Here is a 23,688-nt window from a genome sequence, read left to right on the forward strand (position 1 = left end):
ATGGGGCACACAAGGTTACCACAGGCGCTCATGTGGCACTGCCCCAGCCCCACATTTGCTGTCCTGGAGCTTTTCTAACCAGAAATGGGCAGCATGAGCCCCAGCACCTCCTGCTTCCTGATCCTGGCAGGGATGCAAGAACCAGGCTGAGCACAGAGCTTCCCATGGACATCAGCCCCAGCCAGAAACCAGGGCCAGGTCCTGGAGGGGATCAGGTGCGTGGTTCCCCCCTCCTCTGCCTGCTGCCAGCTCAGGCTTGTGGCCATGTCCTTGTGACCCCATTCCCGGTGGCAATTTTCCCCTCTTGGTGTCACCCATGAACTGTGGGCACCGTGGCCCCGTGGGCACCGTGGCCCCGTGGGCACCATGGGCACCGTGGCTCTGGCAGCTGCCCATAGCCCCTCACCCCACGTTCAGCCCCTCATGGCAGCCCTGTCCCCTCCCTCTGAGGACTGGAGGGTCCCTCTGCCCCCCTGAAGCACCGACCCCCACTGCCACCATCACCTCCCTGCCCCTGTAAAGCCCCCCTGTAAGGAGAGGGGGTCCCCTGTGCCCCTGATGGCACCGACAGAGGGTGGGGGTCCCAGTGGGAGCAGTTCACAGTGACCTGTGTCCCTTGGGTGCTTCATCCTCTTCCTCCATCATTCCCACCCCCCAGCACAGCACCTCGGAGACTGGGGAAACTGAGGCACGGGTGGCAGGGAGAGGGGAAGGCAGGACAAACAACAGACCCTCCTTGTACCCCCCAGCTGTCCCCTGCTGTGGCCACGAGGCCCCGGACCCACGGCTGCCCCCTCCCCACCCTGGCACCCCCTCCCCAGCCGTTCCCATCCCATGTGTGACAATTTCCCACCCTCCCAGTGGGGCTCAGGGTCCCATCTCCGGCCAAGCTCCCCACTCCATTCCCCTCATCCCATCCCAGCTCTAGGGAGCTCCCACTCTCTGCCCCTCCTGCCCAAAACGGGGGGGTCCGCAGCAGTGGGGGGGCAAACCCAGACAGGGAACCCACCCCAAGAGCTTTGCCTCGGCGTTTATCCCTTGCAGACCCCCAAGCACAGGCAGCCCCCACCCCAAAACATCCCAGCCCACTCCCCCCCCCCCAAACACTCACTTTCGGAGGGAGCCCACACGGGGGGCACCGGGAGGTGGCCAAGGAGCAGCAGCATCACCCCCAGCCTCGGGGCACGCAGCGCCCCCGGCCCCATCCTCGAGCGGGACCCCCCGGGCCCCGTCCCGGTCCCACCTCGGGCTCTGCCGGGTCCCGGATCCCGCTCCCGTCGGGTCCCGCTCGCCGCGTCCGTGCCCGGGGAGCGCCGGGATACGGGGGGGGGGCCTCGGACCCTGCCCGGACCCTGCGGCCCCTTCACTTTTGTTTTCGGCTGCCGCACACAAAATATTTAGCCTGACAACTGTCAGGGCCGGGGCCAGGGCATGTTTGGGAAATAGAGAGGGGGGAAAAACAGGGCGGCCCCCCCGCGGCCGAGTGGGTGGGAAGGAAGAGCTGCCTCGTGCCTCAGTTTCCCCAGCCAGAGCAGGAGGTTCCAAGTGGCTCTGGCAGGGAAAGCAGCCAGCAACCCGTGGAGCAGCTCAGAAGGGACAATTTAAGGGTGACTGTGCCTGGCAGGGTGAATCTGGGGTGCCAGGAGCCCACGGCGCTGGGGTCCCCACAGAAGAGCAGCCCTGCAGTGAGGGGGGAAGCTGTGGGCACTCAGCACCCGCCTGGCTGACACGAGCCACCCTTAAGGGGAAGGAGAAGCAGGAGAAGAGGATGGAGGAAGAGGAGGAGGAGGAGGTGACATTTATTTTTCTCATTAGGACAAACCTGGGGGCAGGAGTGGGGTGCTGATGCCCCAGTGACTCCCCCAGCACCACAGAACTTTGGGAGCTGGCAGTGCCCCTGCCCCTTTGGATGGGGTGATGTGGGCACCCCCAAGGCTTCTCCTGTCTTTTTGGGGAGGAGCTCAGGAGCAGCTGCTTCTCCTCCAGCGCAGCAGAGCGGTCTGGGGGCTCCTCTCCTCCTCTGGGTCGCTCTCACAGCGGCGCTGGGGGCACAGGGAGGCTGCAGGGCATGGCCAGGGCTTCCCCCAGAGGAGAGGGCACCCCACCCTGCACCATGCCCCCAACACTGCCCTCATCCCATCCCAGCAATGGGGGGACGCCCAAAACAGGGGGTCTGCAGCACAGGGGGCGCTGCCATAGAGAGAAACTGAAAGAGACCCCCCCCCCAAATCCCTTCTTCCCCCTCCCCAGCCCATGCTGGGTGGGGTCTGGGGGCTCACCAGCTCCTCATCCTCCCTCCTGAGGCGGCACAGGCGGTTGCAGGCGGACACGGTGTTGTAGGAGAGCTACAGGGGGACAGAGAGGGAGGGGGTCCGAGGTGGGGGTCCCTCCCTAGATCTGGGGGGCTCCCCAAGGGACTCAGGGGTGCTGGGACCCCAGGGCCGGGCACCTTCCACTTCCTGCGGGCGTTGAACTTGCGGAAGTTTCTCATGTTGATGGAGGAACGGCTCCGGCTCAGCGCCTGCTTCCTGCTCAGGGGCTGCGGGAACAAGGACGTGGCACCGGCACTGGCACTGTCCCCGTGTCCCCACCCCGCTGCCAGGGGCCTGGCAGGCCCTGCCCGTGCCGCTCACCTTGATCCAGGGGTGCACCAGGCACTCGGCTGCGCTCATGCGGCGCCTGCGGAACAGAGGGACAGGTTGGGGCTGGGGGTCCTGGTCCCACACGTCCAATGTGGGCATGGGGAGGGGGCCAGGGGCAGGGGCAGGGGCAGGGGCAGGGTTAGGGGCAGGGGAAAGGGCAGGGTCAGTGTCAGGGTCAGGTTTAGGGTTAGGGTCAGGTTTAGGGTTAGGGTCAGGGTCAGGGTAGGGTTAGGGTTAGGGTTAAGGGTTAGGGTTAGGGTCAGGGTTAGGGTTAGGGGTTAGGGTTGGGGTCAGGGTCAGGGTTAGGGTTAGGGTCAGGGTTAGGGTCAGGGTTAGGGCAAGGGTGAGGATTAGGGTTAGGGTTAGGGTCAGGGTTAGGGTAGGGTTAGGATTACGGTTAGGGTTAGGGTTAGGTTGAGGGTCAGGGTCAGGGTCAGGGTTAAGGTCAGGGTTAGAGTCAGGGTAGGGTTAGGATTAAGGTCAGGGTTAAGGTCAGGGTCAGGGTTAAGGTCAGGGTTAGGGTTAGGGTTAGGGTCAGGGTCAGGGTCAGGGTCATGGTAAGGTTAGGATTAGCGTTAGGGTCAGTGTTAGGTTGAGGGTCAGGGTCTGGGTTAGGATGGTGCTGCTGGGGACCGAGGAAGGAAGCAGGTGGAGGTGGAGATGGTTGGGATGGAGATGGAAATTGAGATGGGATGGAGATAAGGATGGGTTGGGGATGGAGATGATGGGATGGGATGGGATGGGATGGGATGGGATGGGATGGGATGGGATGGGATGGGATGGGATGGGATGGGATGGAAATGGTGATGGAGATGAGGTTGGGGACAGACTAGGATGGGATGGGATGGAGATAGGGATGGAGATCAGCACAGAAATGTGATGGAGATGGTAAGAGAGATGAGGATGATGGAGGTGGGGATGGGGATGAAGATGAGGTTTTGACCAGGATGAGATGGGGATGGTGATGATGAAGATGGGGATGGAGATGTTGGAGGTGGAGATAACAGAGGTGTAGCAGAGATGGGAAGGAGATGGGAGGGATGGGGCTGGGGCCTCACTGTGGCTCCTTCAGCAGCAGCTGGCGGATGAAGTCCTTGGCCAGCTCCGAGGTCTGGCTGAAGCAGCGCTCCTCAAACTCGTAGGCACCGGCCACAACGTTGGACAGCGTCTCAGCATCCGTCTCACCCTGGAAGGGGGACAGGCCACTGAGCCTGCGGGGACACAACAGAGTCACTGAGTGCCAGGACAGCACCAGCTCGGCCGCCCCAGCACCCACAGCGTCCCTGTGCCTCAGTTTCCCCCAGCCACAGAGAGCATTGCCCCATACTCACAGAATGTAGGTGATGACTCCGATGCTCCTGAAATGCAAGGGTGGGGGTCAGGTGCTGCCCTCCCTGGGGCTCCCCCATGCCCTGTGGCACCCAGGGGGTGACCCCCACACCCACCAGCTCAGCCTGTTGCCCCCCCAGGTCCTGATCCTCACCACATGTCAGTCGCGGGGCTCAGTGGCTCATAATTGATCACTTCAGGAGCTGGGGACAAACACAGAGCCAGGCTGGGACATCAGAGGGACATTAGGGGGACAGGGGGACAGGAGCAAGCCTGGGGGTCCCATCCCCACCCCTGGCTGATGCAGGGACCCCCAGGGATGTGCCAGCCCCCTACCAATGTACTGGGGGGTCCCACAGAGGCTCCTGTAGGTGATGCCATCCTGCAGCTGCTGGGCCAGCCCAAAGTCGATGATCTTGATCCAGGGCTTGGGAACATCCTTGTCCTGCAGCATGATGTTCTCAGGCTGTGGGAACAGGGCCGGGCACAGCGGGGTGACCGAGGGGTGCTGGGGTTCCAGCAGCACCCCAAGAGGATGAGAGCAGTGGGAGCAGGGCTCTGGAGGTGCCTGGCACCCCTCAGATCCTCAGGGAGTGAGGATGGGGGGGTCCCCACGTGTGGGAATCCACGAAATCAGAGGGTTTGGGAAAGCTGCAAAAGGCAGGCCCCAGAGACAGCAGAACTGTGATTGGAGCTAAAGCAGCAGCCATGAGATTGGTCAGCAGGAAAATTATTTAAACTGCAGAAAAGCAAGGACCAATAGAACAATGGTCTGTGTATTAACACTTGTCTAGAATAACTCTCTAAGCTACAGAAAAGTTTATCTAGCAAGATATTAGGAAGGTTAAAGCTTAATAATGGAGCTGTGTGCATTGTGTTTTAAGGCTTACAAGTTAAGTATTGTATTCGAAATAAGCAAGCATCGTTTTAACCAAAGGTATTTGTGCTTATGGTGATTGGATAGAACTGCTGTCAATGTGCTTTTGCTTTGTGTGATTGGTCAAAAAACTCTTAAAGTGAGTTGTAACACTGAGTTCTTTGGGTGCTGCATCTTCCCATTGTCACAACCATGGGTTATGAGGCTGATGCTGGAAAATCAAACAGCTCAAGGCCCGTTCCACAGCCGCCCCGTCCCGTTTGTGGTGTGTAAGGAGCCCCCCTGCCGGCGAAACCCACGGGCACCTTGAGGTCGAAGTGAGCGATGAGGCGAGCGTGCAGGTACTGCACCCCGCTCAGGATCTGCCCCAGGAACTCGACGGCCTCCTCCTCCGACAGCATCTCCTTCTCAGCAATGAAGTCAAAGAGCTCCCCACCCCTGATCCTGCGCACAGTGGGGACAGGGGAGCTCGGCCACCTCCAACACGTGGCACAAAAAGGGGGGTCCCACCCTCCCAGGACCCCACTCACAGCTCCAGGACGAGCACCACCTCGGCCGTGCTGGCGAAGAGCTCGCGGAGCCGCAGGATGTTGGGGTGCTGGAGCTGCCGGAGGATGGAGACCTCCCGCTCCACCTGAGCCCGCTCCGGCCCCGGCCGGCCCCGCCGCATCCTCAGGAACTTGGCGGCGTAGAAAGCGCCGGTGCTGCGCTCCCGGCAGAGCCTCACCACGCCGAAGTGGCCGCTGCAGAGAGAGCTGGGCTGGGGCACGGCTGGGCTGGCACCGGGCAGGGGGAAAACCCAGAACTCGGGTACCCCCGGGGCTCCCAGGGAGCTGGGACCCCGCCTGTGCCCCACTGAACCTGCCTGGGTTCACCTGCCTGTCCTGGGTTCACCTGCCTGGGTTCACCTGCCTGCCCTGGGTTCACCTGCCCTGCGAGCTGCTCACCTGGGCTGGGTCCTGCTCACCTGCCCAGATCCCCCTCACCTGTTTGGATCCCACTCACCTTCCCAGATCCCACTCACCTGCCCAGACCCCCCTCATCTGCCGAGATCCAGATCCCTGCTCACCTGCCTGGATCCCCACCTGCCCTGTGTTCACCTGCCCTGTGACCTGCTCACCTGGGATGAGTTCTGTTCACCTGCCCACTCACTTGTTTGGATCCCCCTCACCTGCACAGATCCCACTCACCTGTCTGCAACCTGCTCACCTGCCTGGATTCCTGCTCACCTGTGGTAGATCCCACTCACCTTCTCAGATTCCACTCACCTGCCTGGATTCCTGCTCACCTGCCCGGATTCCTGCTCATCTCTGGTAGATCCTGCTCACCTGCCTGAATCCCATTCACCCTCCCAGATCCCCCTCACCTGCCCAGATCCCATTCACCTGCCCTGTGTTCACCTGCCTGCAACCTGCTCACCTGTGGTGGGTTCTGCTCACCTGCCCAGATCCCACTGAACATGCTTGGATTCCATCCACCCTCCCAGACCCCATTCACCTGCCCAGATCCCTGTTCACCTGCCTAGATCCAGATCCCACTGAATCTGCCCAGATCCTGCTCACCTGCCTGGATCCCATTCACCTTCCCAGATCCCCCTCTGGGCTGTCCCCACCTGCCTGGATCCCCCTCACCTCTTTGGATCTCACTCACCTGCCTGGATCCCTGCTCACCTGCCTGGATTCCAGCTCATCTGCCCAGATCCCACTCTGGGCTGTCCCCACTTTCCCAGATCCCCCTCACCTGTTTGGATCCAGATCCCCCTCACCTTCCCAGATCCCACTCACCTGTGGTGGGTCTCCCTCAACTTCCCAGATCCCCCTCACCTGCCCAGATTCCTGCTCACCTGCTTGGATCCCACTCACCTGCCCAAATTCCTGCTCACTTACCCAAATCCTCCTCACCTTCCCAGATCCCCCTCACCTTCCCAGATCCCCCTCACCTGCCCAGCCTCTCCAGCAGCTCATACGTGTCCTCCACGCTGCCTGGGCTCGTGGTGGCTGCCAGGCCCTGGCTCCCCTCGTCCTCCCTGGGCTCAGCCATGTCCTGTGAGGCAGCAGCAGCACCTGGCTGAGCCCCTGCCCAGGGCTGGGCCTCACCTGGGGGTGCAGGGAACCCCCCAGATCCCCCCAGGAGCCCCCAGGAACCCCAGGATGCTCCAAAGGGAATTCCCAGTGCTGTGTCACAGCTCAGCCCCTGCCCAGGGACCCCTCAGAATCCCCCAGATCCCCCCAGGATGCTCCAAAGGGAATTCCCAGTGCTGTGTCACAGCTCAGCCCCTGCCCAGCTCTCCCAGTTTACACCGAATTTTCCAGCAGGTGGAAATTTGGAGACTTTCAGCCCTTGGGAAGGACCTGCAGGAGCTGCTCAGGGGGCTTGGAAATGGGGCAGGAGCAGGAATGGGGAGGGGAGGCTCACAGCAGCCTCCCCCTCCCTCAGTGTGCTGAGGGTGCAAAATGCAGAGAAAACACAAAGTTTGGGTATTTTTAAAAAAGCAGATGAAGAGAAGATGAAAGCACAGTGAGCTCAGCCACCCCCAGCGCCCTGGCAGTGCCCCCCGTGCCCCCCCAGAGCTGTGGCTCACCTGGGGGCTGCCAGGGGCACCCCTGGAACCCCCCTCAGCCGGGACCTGCCCGCTCTGGGCCATCCCTGCAAGACAAGGGGGGTCAGGGGGACACTGGGTCTGGGGGGACAGGGATGGGGACGGGGACAGGGACAGGGGGGACAGGGGCAGGGACGGGGATGGGGATGGGGACAGGGACAGGGATGGGGATGGGGACAGGGATAGGGACAGGGATGGGGATGGGGACAGGGACAGGGGGGACAGGGGCAGGGACGGGGACGGGGACAGGGACAGGGACAGGGATGGGGATGGGGATGGGGACAGGGACGGGGACAGGGACAGGGACAGGGGGGACAGGGGCAGGGACGGGGGGACAGGGGCAGGGACGGGGATGGGGACAGGGACAGGGATGGGGATGGGGACAGGGATAGGGACAGGGACGGGGACAGGGACAGGGATGGGGACAGGGGCAGGGACGGGGACAGGGGCAGGGACGGGGACAGGGACAAGGACGGGGACAGGGGCAGTTGCTGTGGGAGCTGCCAGGACCCCCCCATGCCCAGGAGAGCCGGTACCACCACCCTGGGATGGAGCCAGGCCTGGTGGGGATGGTGGCAGCGCTGTGGAAAAACAGAGTCAGGGAGGAAAAATGGATTGTGGAGAATTGGGAAGTTTTGGGAAGGGAAGTTTTGGGGAAGGGAAGTTTGGGGAAGGGAAGGGAAGTTTTGGGAAAGGAAGTTTTGGGAAGGGAAGTTTTGGGAAGTTTTGGGAAGTTTTGGGAAGTTTTGGGAAGTTTTGGGAAGGGAAGGGAAGGGAAGGGAAGGGAAGGGAAGGGAAGGGAAGGGAAGGGAAGGGAAGGGAAGGGAAGGGAAGGGAAGAGAAGAGAAGAGGAAGAGAAGAGAGAAGAGAAGAGAAGAGAAGAGAAGAGAAGAGAAGAGAAGAGAAGAGAAGAGAAGAGAAGAGAAGAGAAGAGAAGAGAAGAGAAGAGAAGAGAAGAGAAGAGAAGAGAAGAGAAGAGAAGAGAAGAGAAGAGAAGAGAAGAGAAGAGAAGAGAGGAGAGAAGAAGGAGGGGCGCAAGGGCCTCCAGGGATTCCAGGGCCCCCATTCCCATCTCCTGCTCCCCTGGAGGGAGAGCCTGAGGAGGGAGGGAGGGATGGTGGAAGATGTTGCTAAGGTTTTGCTTTTCATTATCCTGCTCTGATTTGATTAGTAATAAATGCAATTAATTTCCCCAAGTCGAGTCTATTTTGCCCACGACGTTGAGAGGAGTGAGGGATTTGTCTTTACAGACAAGTTGGTAGATAAAACCAGCACTGAGAGATAAAAGAAACAATGGCAAGGATTCCACTGGTTGATGAATGGAAAAAGAAATTTGATTTAACAAACAAACTGTAGGTTTGCTGATAAATGAAATTGGACATTGAAAGATGAAAGAAACAATGGGGGAAAGCCCCATTCCATAAGAATTAAAAATTAAGGGGAGGATTATACATTAGAGGGAAATCCTTGGTATCAGGTGTTTTGGGAAGTCTGAACCTCTCAAGTACCTCAGAAATGGGGAAAGAGAGAGGGAAATTGGGATAAAAATTAGAGAGACCCCAGGGGAATGCCCCATGGCCTCTCCCTTTATTTGAATAATAAATTGTTATTATTCAATTTATTATTGAATTATTATTATAATTCAATAATAAATTGAATAATAACAATAATAACAACTCCTCTGTCTCCTTTTTGGACATAAACCTCTGCTGTTTGTGGATTAATTTTCCTGACAACATTAATGGGTGAGTGACCCTTCCCTGCCATTATCCCCACCCAGGAGCCCAAACATTGATATAAAAATAAAGTAAACAGACATTAAGTAAAAAAAAAAAAAAAGAAAAAAAATCATAAACTTATAATCATAAATAATTAAGAAAAAACCATAAACTTATGTTTCTATAGTTATAAGTAAGAATATAATTTAAGTAAGGAACTGTATTGATAAGATGGTGAAGAGTCTACAGTATAGTAATGTAATTATATAAAGTTAAAAATTGATGTAAAAATCAAATTAAAATTTATGTAAAAATAAAGTGCACAGACATTAAGCAGAAAAATAATAAACTTATCTTTTTATAGTTATAAGTAAGAATATAGTTTAGAGCTTAGGTAAGAAACTGTATTGATAAGATGGTGAAGAGTCTACAGTATAGTCATGTGATTATATAAAGTTAAAAATTGATGTAAAAATCAAATTAAAATTTATGTAAAAATAAAGTGCTCAGGCATTAAGTAGAAAAATCATAAACTTCTGTAAGTTAAGAATACACCTTAAGTAAATAAGAAACTGTGTTAGATAAGATGGTGAAGAGTCTACAGTATAGTAATGTGATTATATAGAGTTAAAAGTTATAACAGAAGCATATGTGTATACATGCAACAGCAGCCTATAAACTAAAAAAACCCAAAGTGCAGTAAAGGGAATAAAGGGGATAAGTTAGAAAAGCAAAATAAACCTTGTAGCAACTGGCCATTAAATGAGAAAGTTTTATATTGTCATGTAACGAGGAACTTGTGGCTACTTCTGCTATGGGCAAATGCTTACTGCTCTAAAATCCCACAGCCTCTAAGACTAATATTCATCCAAGCAATAATATAGATATTATTGAAAAATAGAAATTATTTACATATTTATATCTATATCTATATCTATATCTATATATAATTTTATATGTAAATATACAACATATAAACATTGTTTCTGTAAGAAATATTATATATAAATATATATATATAAATATATATATATATATAAATGTGAATATATTGTTATATATAATAGAATATTATTTATATAATAAATATTATTTTTATATATATAAAGGACACTCAGTGGCCCCCAAACCCTAAAGGACAGTGCCCAAACCCTAAAGGACAGTCCCCAAACTCTAAAGGACAGTAGGAGGTCCCCAAGCCCTAAGGGACAGTCCCCAAACCCCAAAGGATGGTCAGAGGTCCCCAAGCCCCAGTCAGTGGTCCCCAAACCCTACAGGACAGTCCCCAAACCCTAAAGTTGGAGGTCCCCAAACCCTAAAGGACAGTTGGAGGTCCCCAAGCCCTAAGGACAGTCCCCAAGCCCTAAAGGACAATCAGTGGTCCCCAAACCCTACAGGACAGTCCCCAAGCCCTAAGGACAGTCCCCAAGCCCTAAAGGACAATCAGTGGTCCCCAAACCCTACAGGACAGTCCCCAAACCCTAAAGTTGGAGGTCCCCAATCCCTACAGGACAGTCCCCAAACCCTACAGGACAGTCCCCAAGCCCTAAGGACAGTCCCCAAACCCTAAAGTTGGAGGTCCCCAAACCCTACAGGACAGTCCCCAAGCCCTACAGGACAGTCCCCAAACCCTACAGGACAGCCAGTGGTCCCCATTCCCTAAAGGACAATTGGTGGCCCGCAAGCTCAGTTCCCCCCCAGCCTCTCCCCCTCCCAGCCCAGCTGTGCCCCCTCACCCTCCCCGAGCCTTCCTCCACATCCAGCAGCGCCTCTTCCTCACTGCCCAGCCTGCCAGCCCACACAGGGGACACTGCCTGTCCCCTCTGCCTGTCCCCTCTGCCTGTCCCCTCTGCCTGTCCCCTGTCCCCCGGGCGGGCTCCGCTGGCCCTGGCACAGCACGGAGCTGGCCCTGGCACGGCCCTGGCACGGAGCTGGCCCTGGCACAGCACGGAGCTGGTCCTGGCACGGCCCTGGCACGGCCCTGGCACGGCTCTGGCACAGAGCTGACCCTGGAATGGCCTTGGCACAGCCCTGGCACGGCCCTGGCACGGCGCTGCCCCATCCCCGTCCCCATCCCCATCCCGGTCTGTGCCCGGGGGCGGCTGCAGCTGCAGCTGACCAGCACCCCTGGCTCTGTGCCGTGTCCGTGGGGGCACAGTGTGTCCGTTTGTCCCCTGGCGATGGACACAAGCAGCTGATTGCCCCGTGCCTTGTCAGGCATTGTGCTGCTTTTGAAAGGAGGGAAACTGAGGCACGGGTGGCCACAGCCCGCTGAGCTCCTGGGCAGAGCTGGACCCACGGGGGGCAGAGTGTCCTGTCCTGTCCTGTCCTGTCCTGTCCTGTCCCCCCGTGTCCCGCTGCCACTCACCAGGACAACCAGCCTGCCCAAAAATGAGCTCCCAGCTCAGCATCCAACTGCCAAAAAGCCCCGCTGGACCCCAAAAAGCCCCGTTGGACCCCAAAACCCCCCCAGCCCCCGAACCTGGTGCGTCATGGGGAGCTGGGACCTCTCACCTCCAGCTCCAGCCTTCCTCCAGCAGCCCCGGCAGTGCCAGGACCTTCCTCAGTGCAGGACCTTCCTCAGTACCAGGACCTTCCTCAGTACCAGGACCTTCCTCAGTGCAGGACCTTCCTCAGTGCAGGACCTTCCTCAGTACCAGGACCTTCCTCAGTACCAGGACCTTCCTCAGTGCAGGACCTTCCTCAGTACCAGGACCTTCCTCAGTACCAGGACCTTCCTCAGTGCAGGATCTTCCTCAGTGCAGGACCTTCCTCAGTACCAGGACCTTCCTCAGTACCAGGATCTTCCTCAGTACCAGGATCTTCCTCAGTGCCAGGATCTTCCTCAGTACCAGGATCTTTCTCAGTACCAGGACCTTCCTCAGTGCCAGGATTTCCTCAGTACCAGGACCTTCCTCAGCACCAGGACCTTCCTCAGTACCAGGACCTTCCTCAGCACCAGGACCTTCCTCAGCACCAGGATCTTCCTCAGTACCAGGACCTTCCTCAGTGCAGGACCTTCCTCAGTGCCAGGACCTTCCTCAGTACCAGGACCTTCCTCAGTGCAGGACCTTCCTCAGCACCAGGACCTTCCTCAGTACCAGGATCTTCCTCAGTACCAGGATCTTCCTCAGTACCAGGATCTTCCTCAGTACCAGGACCTTCCTCAGTGTAGGATCTTTCTCAGTACCAGGACCTTCCTCAATGCCAGGACCTTCCTCAGTACCAGGACCTTCCTCAGTGAAGGATCTTCCTCAGTACCAGGACCTTCCTCAGTGCCAGGATTTCCTCAGTACCAGGATCTTCCTCAGTGCCAGGATCTTCCTCAGTGTAGGATCTTCCTCAGTACCAGGACCTTCCTCAGTGCCAGGATTTCCTCAGTACCAGGATCTTCCTCAGTGCCAGGACCTTCCTCAGTACCAGGATCTTCCTCGGAGCCGCGGCATTCCCGGGAGCTGCGCCAGGCTCCGGTCACAGCGCCTCGGGACAAGGAGATCTCTTTGCGTTCCTCTTGAAAACACCCCCGGCTGTGCCGAGCAGCCAGAAAAAGCCTTTTAGGAGCAATTCCTGGTGGTTGCAGCCTCAGCTCCCTGAGGAACAGCCGGGACACGGCGGGATGAGCCGGGGCAGACGCTGTCCCCTCTCGCCCCGTGCTTTCCCCGTTCCGGTGAGCATCGCAAACAGGAAGCCTGGCGGAGCCACGGGAAACGTGGGAGGCCCTGAAGGTTTTGGGGAGGTGATAAACACGAGAGCAAGCTCCCGGACTGAAGTGATTTCAGCTTTTATTATAAAAAAGAAAAGGGCGAGCAGGAGCGTTCCCATGGAAGGTGCTGCAGCACCGGCGCTGGGTTTTCTTGAGCAGGTGGAGCAGCACAGCTTCCCTGGGTCAGATTCCTTTTTTATCCTGCTTTTTGTCCCTTTGGATCCGTTTCTGTTTGGATCCTTCATTTGCATGAAGGTTTAAGGCCTTGATTGGCCGTGACAGTTCTGTCCAGGCTGGCTCGTGCTGCACCATACGTGCAGTGCCATATTTCTAATAACTACCCCTTTAACCCCTTTTACAATGTAATAACCAAACTAACAGTACATGCTTAGCAATTTTAAAGTATTTTCCAACAGTTTCTGACCTGTTTTTAACAGAGGGACTTTCTGTAGGTGGAGGGAGCCAGGGCTGCCAGGGGGCACTGGGCACCAGCCCAGGGTTTGCAGAGTCACCACACAGCTCAGCTTTGGGAATCCTAAATTTTAAGGATTTTAATCCTCAAAATCTGAGGGGTTTGGGAAAGTTGCAAAAGGCAGCCTCAGAAACAGCAGAACTAAGTGATAACCATAAAATTTGTCAGCAAAAAATGATACAAGAAATGGAAAGTGAGGACAAATAGAGCAATGGTTTGTGTATTGATCCTTGTTTAAAATAACTCCCTAAGCTGCAGAAAAAGTTATCTAGAGAGATATTAGGAAGTTCTTAGTGAGATATTAGGAAGGTTGAAGCTTAATAATGGAGCTTTGTGCATTGTATCTCAAGGCTTACAAGCAGGAATTGTATTGGAAATAATCAGGCATTGTTTTAACCAAAGGTACGTGTGCTTATGGTGGTTGGATAGAACTGCTGTCAATGTGCTCCTGCTTTGTGTGATTGGTCAAAAAACTTTTAAAGTGAGCTGTAACATTGAGTTCTTTGTCTACTACCAAAAATGTAAACTGCTGACATCTTCCCATTATCACAACCATGTAATGAGACCAATACCAAAAAAGAAAACAGCTCAAAGCAAACTCCTCAACAGTCCCATCCCATTTGTAATTTATAAATAAACCCCCAACAAACAACACCCCCCCATCCCTGTCCCAGTGCCATGCCAGACCCTGCCCTAATTCCCAACCCATGGGATGCAGCAGGGGCTGGCACTGCCCTGGGGCTGGCACTGCCCTGGGGCTGGCATTGCCCTGGGGCTGGCACTGCCCTCGCCCTGCTCCAGCTGGAGCCTGGCACCACCGGGGCGAGAGTGGCAGAGGACACATGGTGGCACAGCCACAGCGTTGGCAGCTCGGCTGCTGCCCCAGAACGGCCCAGAACAGCCCAGCTCTGGCACCCAGAGTCTGAGGAAGGGGATGGTGCAGGATTGCACCATGCAAGGATTGAATCCTGGCTCATGGTGTGAGCCTGGGCCTGCTGAGCCTGCTCTGCTGTCCCCTCTGATCTCTGCTGTCCCCTCCCTGCTCTGCTGTCCCCTCTGATCTCTGCTGTCTCCTCTGCTGTCCCCTCTGCTGTCCCTCCTGATCTCTGCTGTCCCCACCAAGCTCTGCTATCCCCAGTGATCTCTGCTGTCCCCTCTGCTGTCCCCACTGATCTTTGCTGTCCCCTCTGCTGTCCCCACCAAGCTCTGCTGTCCCCACTGATCTCTGCTGTCCCCTCAGCTGTCCCCACCAAGCTCTGCTATCCCCAGTGATCTCTGCTGTCCCCTCTGCTGTCCCCACCAAGCTTTGCTGTCCCCTCCGAGCTCCACTCTCCCTGTGCCCATCAGTGGCAGGTGCCGGGATGCAGACAGGACAGGAGGGACAATGACACCTTTGCAGGCTTGGACGTGCCGGTGGCCAGCCGGCCTCAGTGCTCTCCTCGCCACAGCCCAGCCTGTCCCGAGGCTGCCGCTGTCACCTGGCTGTCACCGCAGGGCCACCATGCCACCTTCCTGTGACGTTTCCCCATCACATGAAGCCTCTTGCAGCTTTGGTCGCTGCTTCCTGCCTGTGGCCGGCAGCAGAGGCAGAGCAGAACAGGGCAGCGGGGCTGCCTCACCCTGCTTGTCCCCTGCCTGTCCCCTGCTTGTCCCCTGCCTGTCCCCTGCTTGTCCCCTGCTTGTCCCCTGCCTGTCCCCTGCCTGTCCCCTGTTTGTCCCCTGCTTGTCCCCTGCCAGTCCCCTGCTTGTTCCCTTCCTGTCCCTTGCCTGTCCCCTGCCTGTCCCCTGCCTGTCCCCTGCTTGTCCCCTGCTTGTTCCTTTCCTGTCCTGCTTGTCCTCTTGCTCATTCCCCGCCTGTCCCCTTCCTGTCCCCCTGCCCATCCTGCTTGTCCCCTGCTTGTCCCCTGCCCATCCCCTCCCCATCCTGCCTGTCCCCTGCCCGTCCTGCCCATCCCCTGCCTGTCCCCCTGCCTGTCCTGCCCATCCCCTGCCTGTCCCCTGCTCATCCCCTGCCCCTGCATCACCAGCCACAGACACTGAGCAGAGGTAGGAGCTTGGGCTGGGGGCTGGGCTTGGGTTTGGGGGCTGGGGTTGGGTTTGCAGCAAGGCCAAGGAGTGAACCCTGAGCAGGGGACGCTGGACAGGCAGTGCAGGGACGTCCCCCTGCCCAAAGGCAGGACAAAAGGCACATCAATGGGGTGAAAAGAGAGGGATTGTGGTCCCCTGCCCACGCCAGCCCTTCCAGCCAGATCTTATCCTCTCCAAAGGGGGAAGTTCAGCCCGGAACTGTCTCACAGAGCAAAACTTCCAGCCCGTTTCAGGGCTGATCTGACTCGTTCCCACCTCAGCACTGCAGGGTTTCAGAGGCACATCCTGCCCCAGGGAGCAAATCCCCCCCAGCTGCCCCTCCAAAGCAGCTGGGGGAGCAGGGCTGAGCCCCCCAGCCCTGGCCAGCACCCCTGGGGGATGCACAGCGAGCTGGGGACAGTGGCATTGTCCCCAACAGCCTGACCTGGGCAGGACCTGACCCCGATTCTCCTTCCCAGCACTCCCTGAGCTGGGTTAGTGCAGTTTGGGGTGTTTTGTTTCTCTTTGTCAATACCTTCCTCACTTTCCCCTGCCTGCAGGGGTGCAGGGCTGGGCTGGGCACTGCTGTGGGTTAAAGGTGCAGTTGGGGTGCCTTTGCTGCATCCCCTTGAAAAGGTGGCTGGGTCCCAGTTGGTCTCAGAAAAGGTGGCTGGGTCCCCTTGCTCTCAGAAAAGGTGGCTGAGTCCCTCTTCCTCTCAAACAAGCCTGGACCCACTCCTCTGACTCAGCTTTGCCTCCCAGATCCAAGCAGCCCCAGCATCTTCCACCCCCTCAAGCATCTGCTGGGCATTAAAGTTGTTTTGCTGGGTGTTGGCAGCTCAGGGTCAAGCTCAAGGTCCCTCAGGAGCTGCTCAGCCTCTCCCTCACCTTCCCAGGGCTGAGCTGACACACTGAGGCCTTCGGAGGGGCAGGAGGATTCACATGCTCCCTGCTGAGCTCCTCCCCACCTACATCAGTGTCCCCTCTTCTCCTCTGGGGTGCCAAAGTCACTGTCCCCCATCCCCCCCCCCCCCCATTTTACAGCCTGGGGGGGATCAGGGTGCTGAGCCTGAGCTTGGGGAGCACAAGGTGAAGGTGATGGTGACAGCAGGGCCTGTGGGGGTGTCTTGGAGCCCCCCAGTGCTCTCCCCTGCCCTGAGCCTTTTCCTCCCCTCTCCCTGGCACAGGGCACTCCATGGATGACGAGCGACCCCTCTTCAGCACCTTCAAGCCCCTCGGTGAGGACAGCACAGCCAGAGCCAAGGCAGCGCCCAGCAGCGCCCCCAGCCAGCCCCAGGGGGCTTCAGAGCAGCCCCCAGGATGGCCCAGCAGACACAGCAGGGTAGGACACGGGGACAGCAGCCATGGCAAAGTAGGACATGGGGACAGCAGCCATGGCAGGGTAGGACACGGGGACAGCAGATATGGCAGGGTAGGACATGGGGACAGCAGACACAGCAGGGTAGGACATGGGGACAGCAGCCATGGCAGGGTGGGACATGGGGACAGCAGCCATGGCAGGGTAGGACACAGGGACAGCAGATATGGCAGGGTAGGACATGGGGACAGCAGACACAGCAGGGTGGGACACGGGGACAGCAGATATGGCAGGGTGGGACACGGGGACAGCAGCCATGGCAGGGTGGGACACGGGGACAGCAGACACGGCAGGGTGGGACATGGGGACAGCAGCCATGGCAGGGTAGGACACGGGGACAGCAGACACAGCAGGGTGGGACATGGGGACAGCAGACACAGCAGGGTGGGACACGGGGACAGCAGCCATGGCAGGGTGGGACATGGGGACAGCAGACACAGCAGGGTGGGACACGGGGACACCAGGGTGGGCACAGCCCAGCTCACCCTCCCAGTGCTCCCACGCCCTCTGAGGCTGCACTGGCAGCTGAACGTCCTTGCTGTGTGTCCTCCCCTGAGCTCCCGGTGCTGTCCCTGTCCCCTCAGGTCCCCCCAGGTTTCCGGCCAGCCCCGGCAGCCCAGTCCCTGCCCGAGGATGAGGAGAGGGTGGCGCTGCGGGCCCGCACCAGGCTGTGGTTCGAGCAGACGCAGGCACAGAGGCTGGGGCCCGAGGGGGAGCTGCCCTCGTGGTTCCACGGCTTCATCAGCCGCAGGTGAGGCAGGGAGGGCAGGGTGGGGAGCAGGGGGTGGGTTCAGCCCGGTGTCCCCTCCCTGGGCTCCCAGCCAGGGAGCTGCAGCCCTGCATCGCAGGGAGGGGATGAGGTCGGACGGCTCGGTGTCATCCATTCCTGCAGGGAGGCAGAGGAGCTGCTGCAGGATCAGCCCCTGGGCTGCTTCCTGGTGCGCTTCAGCGAGAGCACCGTGGGCTTCGTGCTGTCCTACAGGTGAGCAAAGACATGGCCTGGCTGAGGAGGGGCGGCCAGCTCAGGTCCCTCCTGGCTGCTGTGCCATGCCGTGCCATGCTGTGCCATGCCGTGCCGTGCCATGCTGTGCCATGCCGTGCCGTGCCATGCTGTGCCATGCTGTGCCATGCCGTGCCATGCCATGCCGTGCCATGCCGTGCCATGCCATGCTGTGCATACTGTGCCATGCTGTGCCATGCCATGCTGTGCATTCCGTGCTGTGCCATGCCATGATGTGCTGTGTCGTGCCATGCTGTGCTGTGCATGCTGTGCCATACCATACCACGCCATGCCATGCCATGCCCTCTCTCCTCCCAGCGGCTGTGCCATGCCATGCTGTGCTGTGCCATGCCATGCCATTCTGTGCCATGCCATGCCATGCCATGCCATGCTCTCTCCCCTCCTGGCAGCTGTACCCATGCTGTGCCATGTATACCATGCCATGCCATTCTGTGCCATGCCATGCATACCGTGCCATGCCATGCCATGCCATGCCATGCCATGCCATCTCCGGCCAGGGGCAGGGATCGCTGCCGGCACTTTGTCCTGGACCAGCAGCCGGACGGGCGCTATGTGATCCTGGGCGAGCGCAGCGCCCACGCCGAGCTGGCCCAGCTGCTGCAGCACCACAGCACGGCCCCGGTGACCCCGTACCGAGAGTTCCTCACCGTGGCCCTGCCCTGCACACGGGTGAGTGCCAGCCCCGGGGGCCCTGAGAGACCTGAGAGACCCTGAGAGTGCCTGAGAGCCCCTGAGAGATCCTGAGAGTGCCTGAGAGATCCTGGGAGCCCCAAGAGCGCCTGAGAGACCCTGAGAGTGCCTGAGAGACTCTGAGAGACCCTGGGAGCCCCAAGAGCCCCTGAGAGACCCTGAGAGACCCTGAGAGTGCCTGAGAGATCCTGGGAGCCCCAAGAGCCCCTGAGAGACCCTGAGAGTGCCTGAGAGATCCTGAGAGTGCCTGAGAGATCCTGAGAGTGCCTGAGAGACCCTGAGAACCCCAAGAGCCCCTGAGAGCCCTGAGGGTGCCTGAGAGACCCTGAGAGCCCCAAGAGCCCCTGAGAGCAACCGAGAGCTCCTGAAAACCCCCAAGAGCCCTGAGAGCCCCTGAGAGATCCTGAGAGCCCCCGAGAGTCCATGAGAGCCCCAAGAGCTCCTGCATATTGGAATATTGGAATATAGCTGGACAGGACGTGCCTGAGCTTGTCTGGCCCTTGCTGCAGAACCAAACAGTGGCACTTTGGTGTTTCACCCCAGAGACACTTTTGGCTGGCTGGGTGTGTGGTGTTTCACCCCACAGACACTTTTGCCCGCCTGGGTGCTGCAGCTGGGCACTGGAGACAAGTCCAGGCCTGCAGGAGCTCTGGTGGTGCTGGGATGGAGCTTCCCCCCATAACAGGGGCTGCTCCTCAGGTTTATCTCTGCCAGAGAAGCTTTGAGGCGATGGTGAAGGAAAGGAGTCGGTTCTGATGGAGGCTTTGGATCCAGAGCTTTATTCTGGCCCTCAGGCCTCTGAATGCAGCACCAGCTCCAACAGAACTCCCTGAGCCCGTGGCTGCTGCTCCTTTGAACCCCGGGGAGAGGGGCAGGGAAGGGGCAGGGAGCCACCAAGCAGGGACAGGAGGGGAGGGACAAAGGGACAAAGGACACCTGGATGGCCCAATGCCCCCCAGGGTTTGAGTCTGCCAATCACTCGATGCCTTCTGGAATGCCAGGAGTGACAGACAGTGCTGGGAGGGGAAAGGAGAGGTGACTGACACACCTGGCAGGGAATTATCAGGGGAGGGACCCAGGGTTCTGAGCTAAACCCTGAAATCACAACACAACACCTGCAGCCATCCGGAGGATTTTCCCAAGGGAAATCCAAGCATCACAAGAGCCGGGGTTGGAAGCCACCCTGGCGAGCAGGAGCACGGAGCCAGCAGCCGGCTGGGTGTGCCCTGAGCACACACCCATCCCGACGGCTCTCTGCTCTCCCCGCAGAAGGACGAGCCCCGAGGGCGGCCACAGCCCCCGGGTGGGGGCGATGCTGCTCATTCCCCAGCGAGCCAAGCAGCGGCCAAGCTCCCGGAGCCTCCCAGAGCTGCGGTAATGGGGCAGGGGGGATGCAGTGACACCCAATCCCAGCCTCACCTGTGCCAGGGGGATAAAAACAGGCAGGGGGGATGGAGGCACTGCGCAAGAACAGGATGGGAGAGGAGGGGAGGGATGCAGTGACAGCCACTCCCAGCCATACCTGTGCCAGGGGGATAAAAACAGGCAGGGGGATTGGAGGCACTGCCCAAGGACAGGGTGGGAGGGGAGGGATGCAGTGACAGCCACTCCCACCCTCACCTGTGCCAGGGAGGATGGAGGCACTGCCCAAGGGCAGCATGGGAGGGATGCAGTGACAGCCACTCCCACCCTCACCTGTGCCAGGGGGATGGAGGCACTGCCCAAGGACAGGTTGGGGCAGGGGGATGCAGTGACAGCCACTCCCACCCTCACCTGTGCCAGGGGGATGGAGGCACTGCCCAAGGGCAGCATGGGAGGGATGCAGTGACAGCCACTCCCACCCTCACCTTTCCCTGTCCCATCTCCCCCCAGGCTCCGCCGTCTCTCCCTGCCAAGAGCAGCTCCCGGGGCGCGGCTCGGGGGCTGCAGAGCCCCTCCAGCAGCGCGGCAGCCCCCGAGGCTCCCTATGCCCAGGTGCACAAGGAACCCGCCCGCCCCGAGCCCCCCGAGGCCAAGTACCAGCAGCTCATGTGCTTCCACGTCTACGCTGATCCCCGTGAGGAGATCGACCCCAGCCCCACCAAACCCCAGGAGCCCATCCCAGGGGGACCCCCCACCCCAGGGGGACCCCCCACCCCTGAGGGGCCCATCCCCTTCTATGCCATGGCCCGCGGCTGGAGCCCCCGTGGCAGCCCCGAGGAGAACATCTACTCCGAGGTGGCCCTGGCTGGGCAGGATGTGCCTGCCCGGCCCCCCAGAGCCCCCCAAAACGCCTTCTCCACGCTGCCCCCCAAAGGCCGGCCCCACCGCCGGCTGTTCCGCAGCGTTTCCAGCCAGGACTGCAGGAGGAGGCAGCACTCGGCGGCTCCCAGCACGGACAGGGAGGACACAGGAGCTCCCAGCACGGGCACACAGGTGGGTGGGAGACCAGGGCAGGTGATGGCTCCAGAGCTCAGCCCCAACACGAGTCCTGGAGTCTGAGGGATCAGGGTTTGCTCCACACCAGGAGCACAGGGAACCTGGAATGGTTTGGGTTGGAAAGAAACCCATCTTATTTCACCCCCTGCCAGGGGCAGGGACACCTTCCATGATGCTCCAAGTCCTGTCCAACCTGGCCTGGAACACTCAGGGATGGGGCAACCACAGCTTTTCTGGGCAACTTGTGCCAGGGCCTCATCACCCTCACAGAGAAGAATTCCTCCCCAATATCCCACCTAACCCTGCCCTCTGGCACTGGGAAGCCATTCCTTTGCAATATCCCATCCATCCCTGGCAGTGGGAATAATTCCTTCCCAATATCCCACCTAACTCTGGTAGTGGGAAGAAATTCCTTCCCAATATCCCATCCATCTCAAGCAGTGGGAGGCCATTCCTTCCCAATATCCCATCCATCCCTGCCCTGTGTACTGGCAAGAATTCCTTCCCAATATCCCACCTATCCCTGCCCTCTGGCACTGGGAAGCCATTCCTTTGCAATATCCCATCCATCCCTGGCAGTGGGAATAATTCCTTCCCAATATCCCACCTAACTCTGGTAGTGGGAAGAAATTCCTTCCCAATATCCCACCTAACCCTGCCCTGTGCACTGGCAAGAATTCCTTCCCAATATCCCACCTAACCCTGCCCTCTGCACTGAGAATTCCTTCCCAATATCCCCCCTATCCCTGGCAGCAGGAAACCATTCCCCCTTGTCCTGTCACTCCAGGTCCTTACAAAAACTGGGTCCCTGTCCCAAAGCCATGGGCTGGGAGGGTGAAAACCCAACCCTGTGCTGTTTCTTTCCTGGCTCTCAATTCCCTCTCTCTGGGAATCCCCCAGGTTGTCCTGAGCCCTGAGCTGGAGCTGGATGACCCCGTGTACAGCAGGAGCACACCCAGGGACCTGCACCCCACGGCTGAGAATGTGTACGAGCAGCTGCCTGGGGACTGCCCCTAAACCACCTGGACAGCACCTGGCTCCCAGGCAGGAGGAACCTCAGCCTCCCCCTCACTGCAGGAAGCCCTTGGCCCTGGGAGGAGCTCCAAGGCTGCTGTTGGCCCCAGCTGGCAGTGCCAGCCTGCTCCTCCAGCTTCCCAACCCTGCTGGACAGCACAGGGGGAGCCTTACCCTACCCATGAACACATTCCAGGAGACTTCTGGTAATAAAACGAGGGGAAAAGGCTGTTACAGGAAAAACAGGGATGAGTTTGGCACAGTTGGTGCAGGCAGTTGGGTATTAAATTGGCCAGAAACTGGGAAAAAGGCTACAGGTTACAGGAAAAACAGGGATGGGTTTGGCACACTTGGTGCATGCAGTGGGATATTAAATTGGTCAGAAATTGCAGTGATGCTACACCGAACCTCCCCAGCCTGCAGCCAACACTCCAAGCCCTGCCTGCTTCCTCAGCCACAAAATCTGGGATGACACCACTGTCCCAGGGCTGTCCTGTGAGGCTCCCAGCCCAACAGGAGCGGGGAGCCAGGATGGCCAAAGCCATGGCTTGGAGGGGAAAGGAGGGTTGGGGGACTGTAGCTGTTTAATTTCTGGGCAAATTCACTTCTGACCTTTCACAGACCTGAATTTTGTTGCTCTCAGAGGGCTGAAAGTGGAACACAAGGCCTTGGAACTTCCCTTGGTGCTAAACCCAAGCCATAACCCCAATGAGAAATGGAAAGGGGAACGTGGCAGTTCCAGCCCCCACACTGCAAAATCCCCAGGCCAAGAGGGTACCTGGATGAGGATCTGAGCCCCTGGTGATGGGAACAGGGCTGGGTGTGCTCATTTAGAAATATGTTCCTTCAGCAAATCTCTTCTGGGAGGATTTCACTGTACATACAAGATAGGAATAAATTACTCAACAGTAACTTTATCAAATACTCAAAACAGGCTCTTCAAAATACTAAACATACAGGGAGCTAAACTAAAAATGAGATTAGTTTAAAATGTTCTAAGAAAAGACTTCAGTCATGGGGGTTTGCCTGTTTTTAAGAGATACCATGGGAGAAAAACCACCTCTTGGGAGTTCTTCTTACCAGAATAACAAATATTGGCCATTTGAGCCAAATAAAACCCAGATTGGTGGGAATATAAGTTAAATACCCAGGCCAGCTCTCTGCTCCCTTCAGCATCACATGCTTTGGTGAACAACAAAGTGATGCCACAGATTTGGATCCATGGATTGGGCCAGCAGAGCTGCACAGGATTTGCAGTCGCATCACCTTGAGAGAATTCCTTAAATAAAATAAAAAAAAAGGTTTGATTTGAAGAAATTAGGGCTGGGCAGTCTCCTCTTCCCAGCCAGGAGGGTAAAGTCAACACTTAATTGAAACAGAATTGATACAAACAAGCTGGGGAAAAAAAAATTACAGTTGGCAGCTGTCCTCTGTGTCTGCCCAGAGGAAAGTGCAGAGCTCAGTCCCAGGCAGCCACACGAGGGACACTCACTTTGATGAGTCTGAGAACAGCCTGGGGCAGGACAGGAGGCCTTGGGCTGGGGGAGAAGGAAAGAGGAGGAAAAAGGAAGGACAATGTACATGCACACGTGGCTCAGGGGAACCCAAAGCCCTGAGTGTGCCAGGCAGGAGAACCTCCCCTCCACGTGTGGTGCTTCCCCTGGCACAGGCTCTGAGCTGCACGAGGGTGTCCCCTCAGCACGGCTCAGCCTGTGGAGCCCGGAGAGAAAACACCCAATTAAAAACCAGGATATCAAAAT

At 57.8% G+C, this 23,688-nt stretch overlaps 2 protein-coding genes across 8 annotated transcripts; one reads left to right on the top strand and one right to left on the bottom strand.

The window, feature by feature from the left end:
• Positions 1-1,769: 1,769 nt before the first annotated feature.
• Positions 1,770-12,818, bottom strand: LOC136568069 (death-associated protein kinase 2-like). Of its 7 annotated transcripts, none has more exons than XM_066567921.1 (14): positions 11,811-12,818; positions 11,680-11,723; positions 7,430-7,494; positions 6,788-6,891; positions 5,379-5,591; positions 5,154-5,292; positions 4,308-4,437; positions 4,126-4,174; positions 3,974-4,000; positions 3,701-3,853; positions 2,634-2,679; positions 2,450-2,539; positions 2,280-2,345; positions 1,770-2,042 (listed from the first exon to the last, which is right to left on the bottom strand). In XM_066567921.1, the coding sequence occupies exons 3-14, from the start codon at positions 7,490-7,492 to the stop codon at positions 1,962-1,964; spliced, it is 1,161 nt and encodes a 386-aa protein (XP_066424018.1). In that variant the 5' UTR covers positions 7,493-7,494; positions 11,680-11,723; positions 11,811-12,818; the 3' UTR covers positions 1,770-1,961. The 7 variants fall into 7 exon arrangements, with proteins under 7 accessions (XP_066424018.1, XP_066424017.1, XP_066424019.1 ...); XM_066567920.1 differs by having other exon boundaries at positions 11,777-12,818; XM_066567922.1 differs by having other exon boundaries at positions 11,864-11,881.
• A 2,512-nt stretch (positions 12,819-15,330) lies between these two features.
• SH2D2A (SH2 domain containing 2A) lies at positions 15,331-22,840 on the top strand. The gene is made up of 9 exons (XM_066567913.1): positions 15,331-15,386; positions 16,595-16,749; positions 17,343-17,390; positions 17,424-17,536; positions 17,678-17,767; positions 18,304-18,475; positions 19,766-19,870; positions 20,369-20,911; positions 21,815-22,840. The coding sequence occupies exons 2-9, from the start codon at positions 16,603-16,605 to the stop codon at positions 21,929-21,931; spliced, it is 1,335 nt and encodes a 444-aa protein (XP_066424010.1). The 5' UTR covers positions 15,331-15,386; positions 16,595-16,602; the 3' UTR covers positions 21,932-22,840.
• The last annotated feature ends 848 nt before the right edge of the window (positions 22,841-23,688 follow it).

This window comes from Molothrus aeneus, chromosome 31, assembly GCF_037042795.1.
Source record: "Molothrus aeneus isolate 106 chromosome 31, BPBGC_Maene_1.0, whole genome shotgun sequence".
NCBI lineage: Eukaryota > Metazoa > Chordata > Aves > Passeriformes > Icteridae > Molothrus > Molothrus aeneus.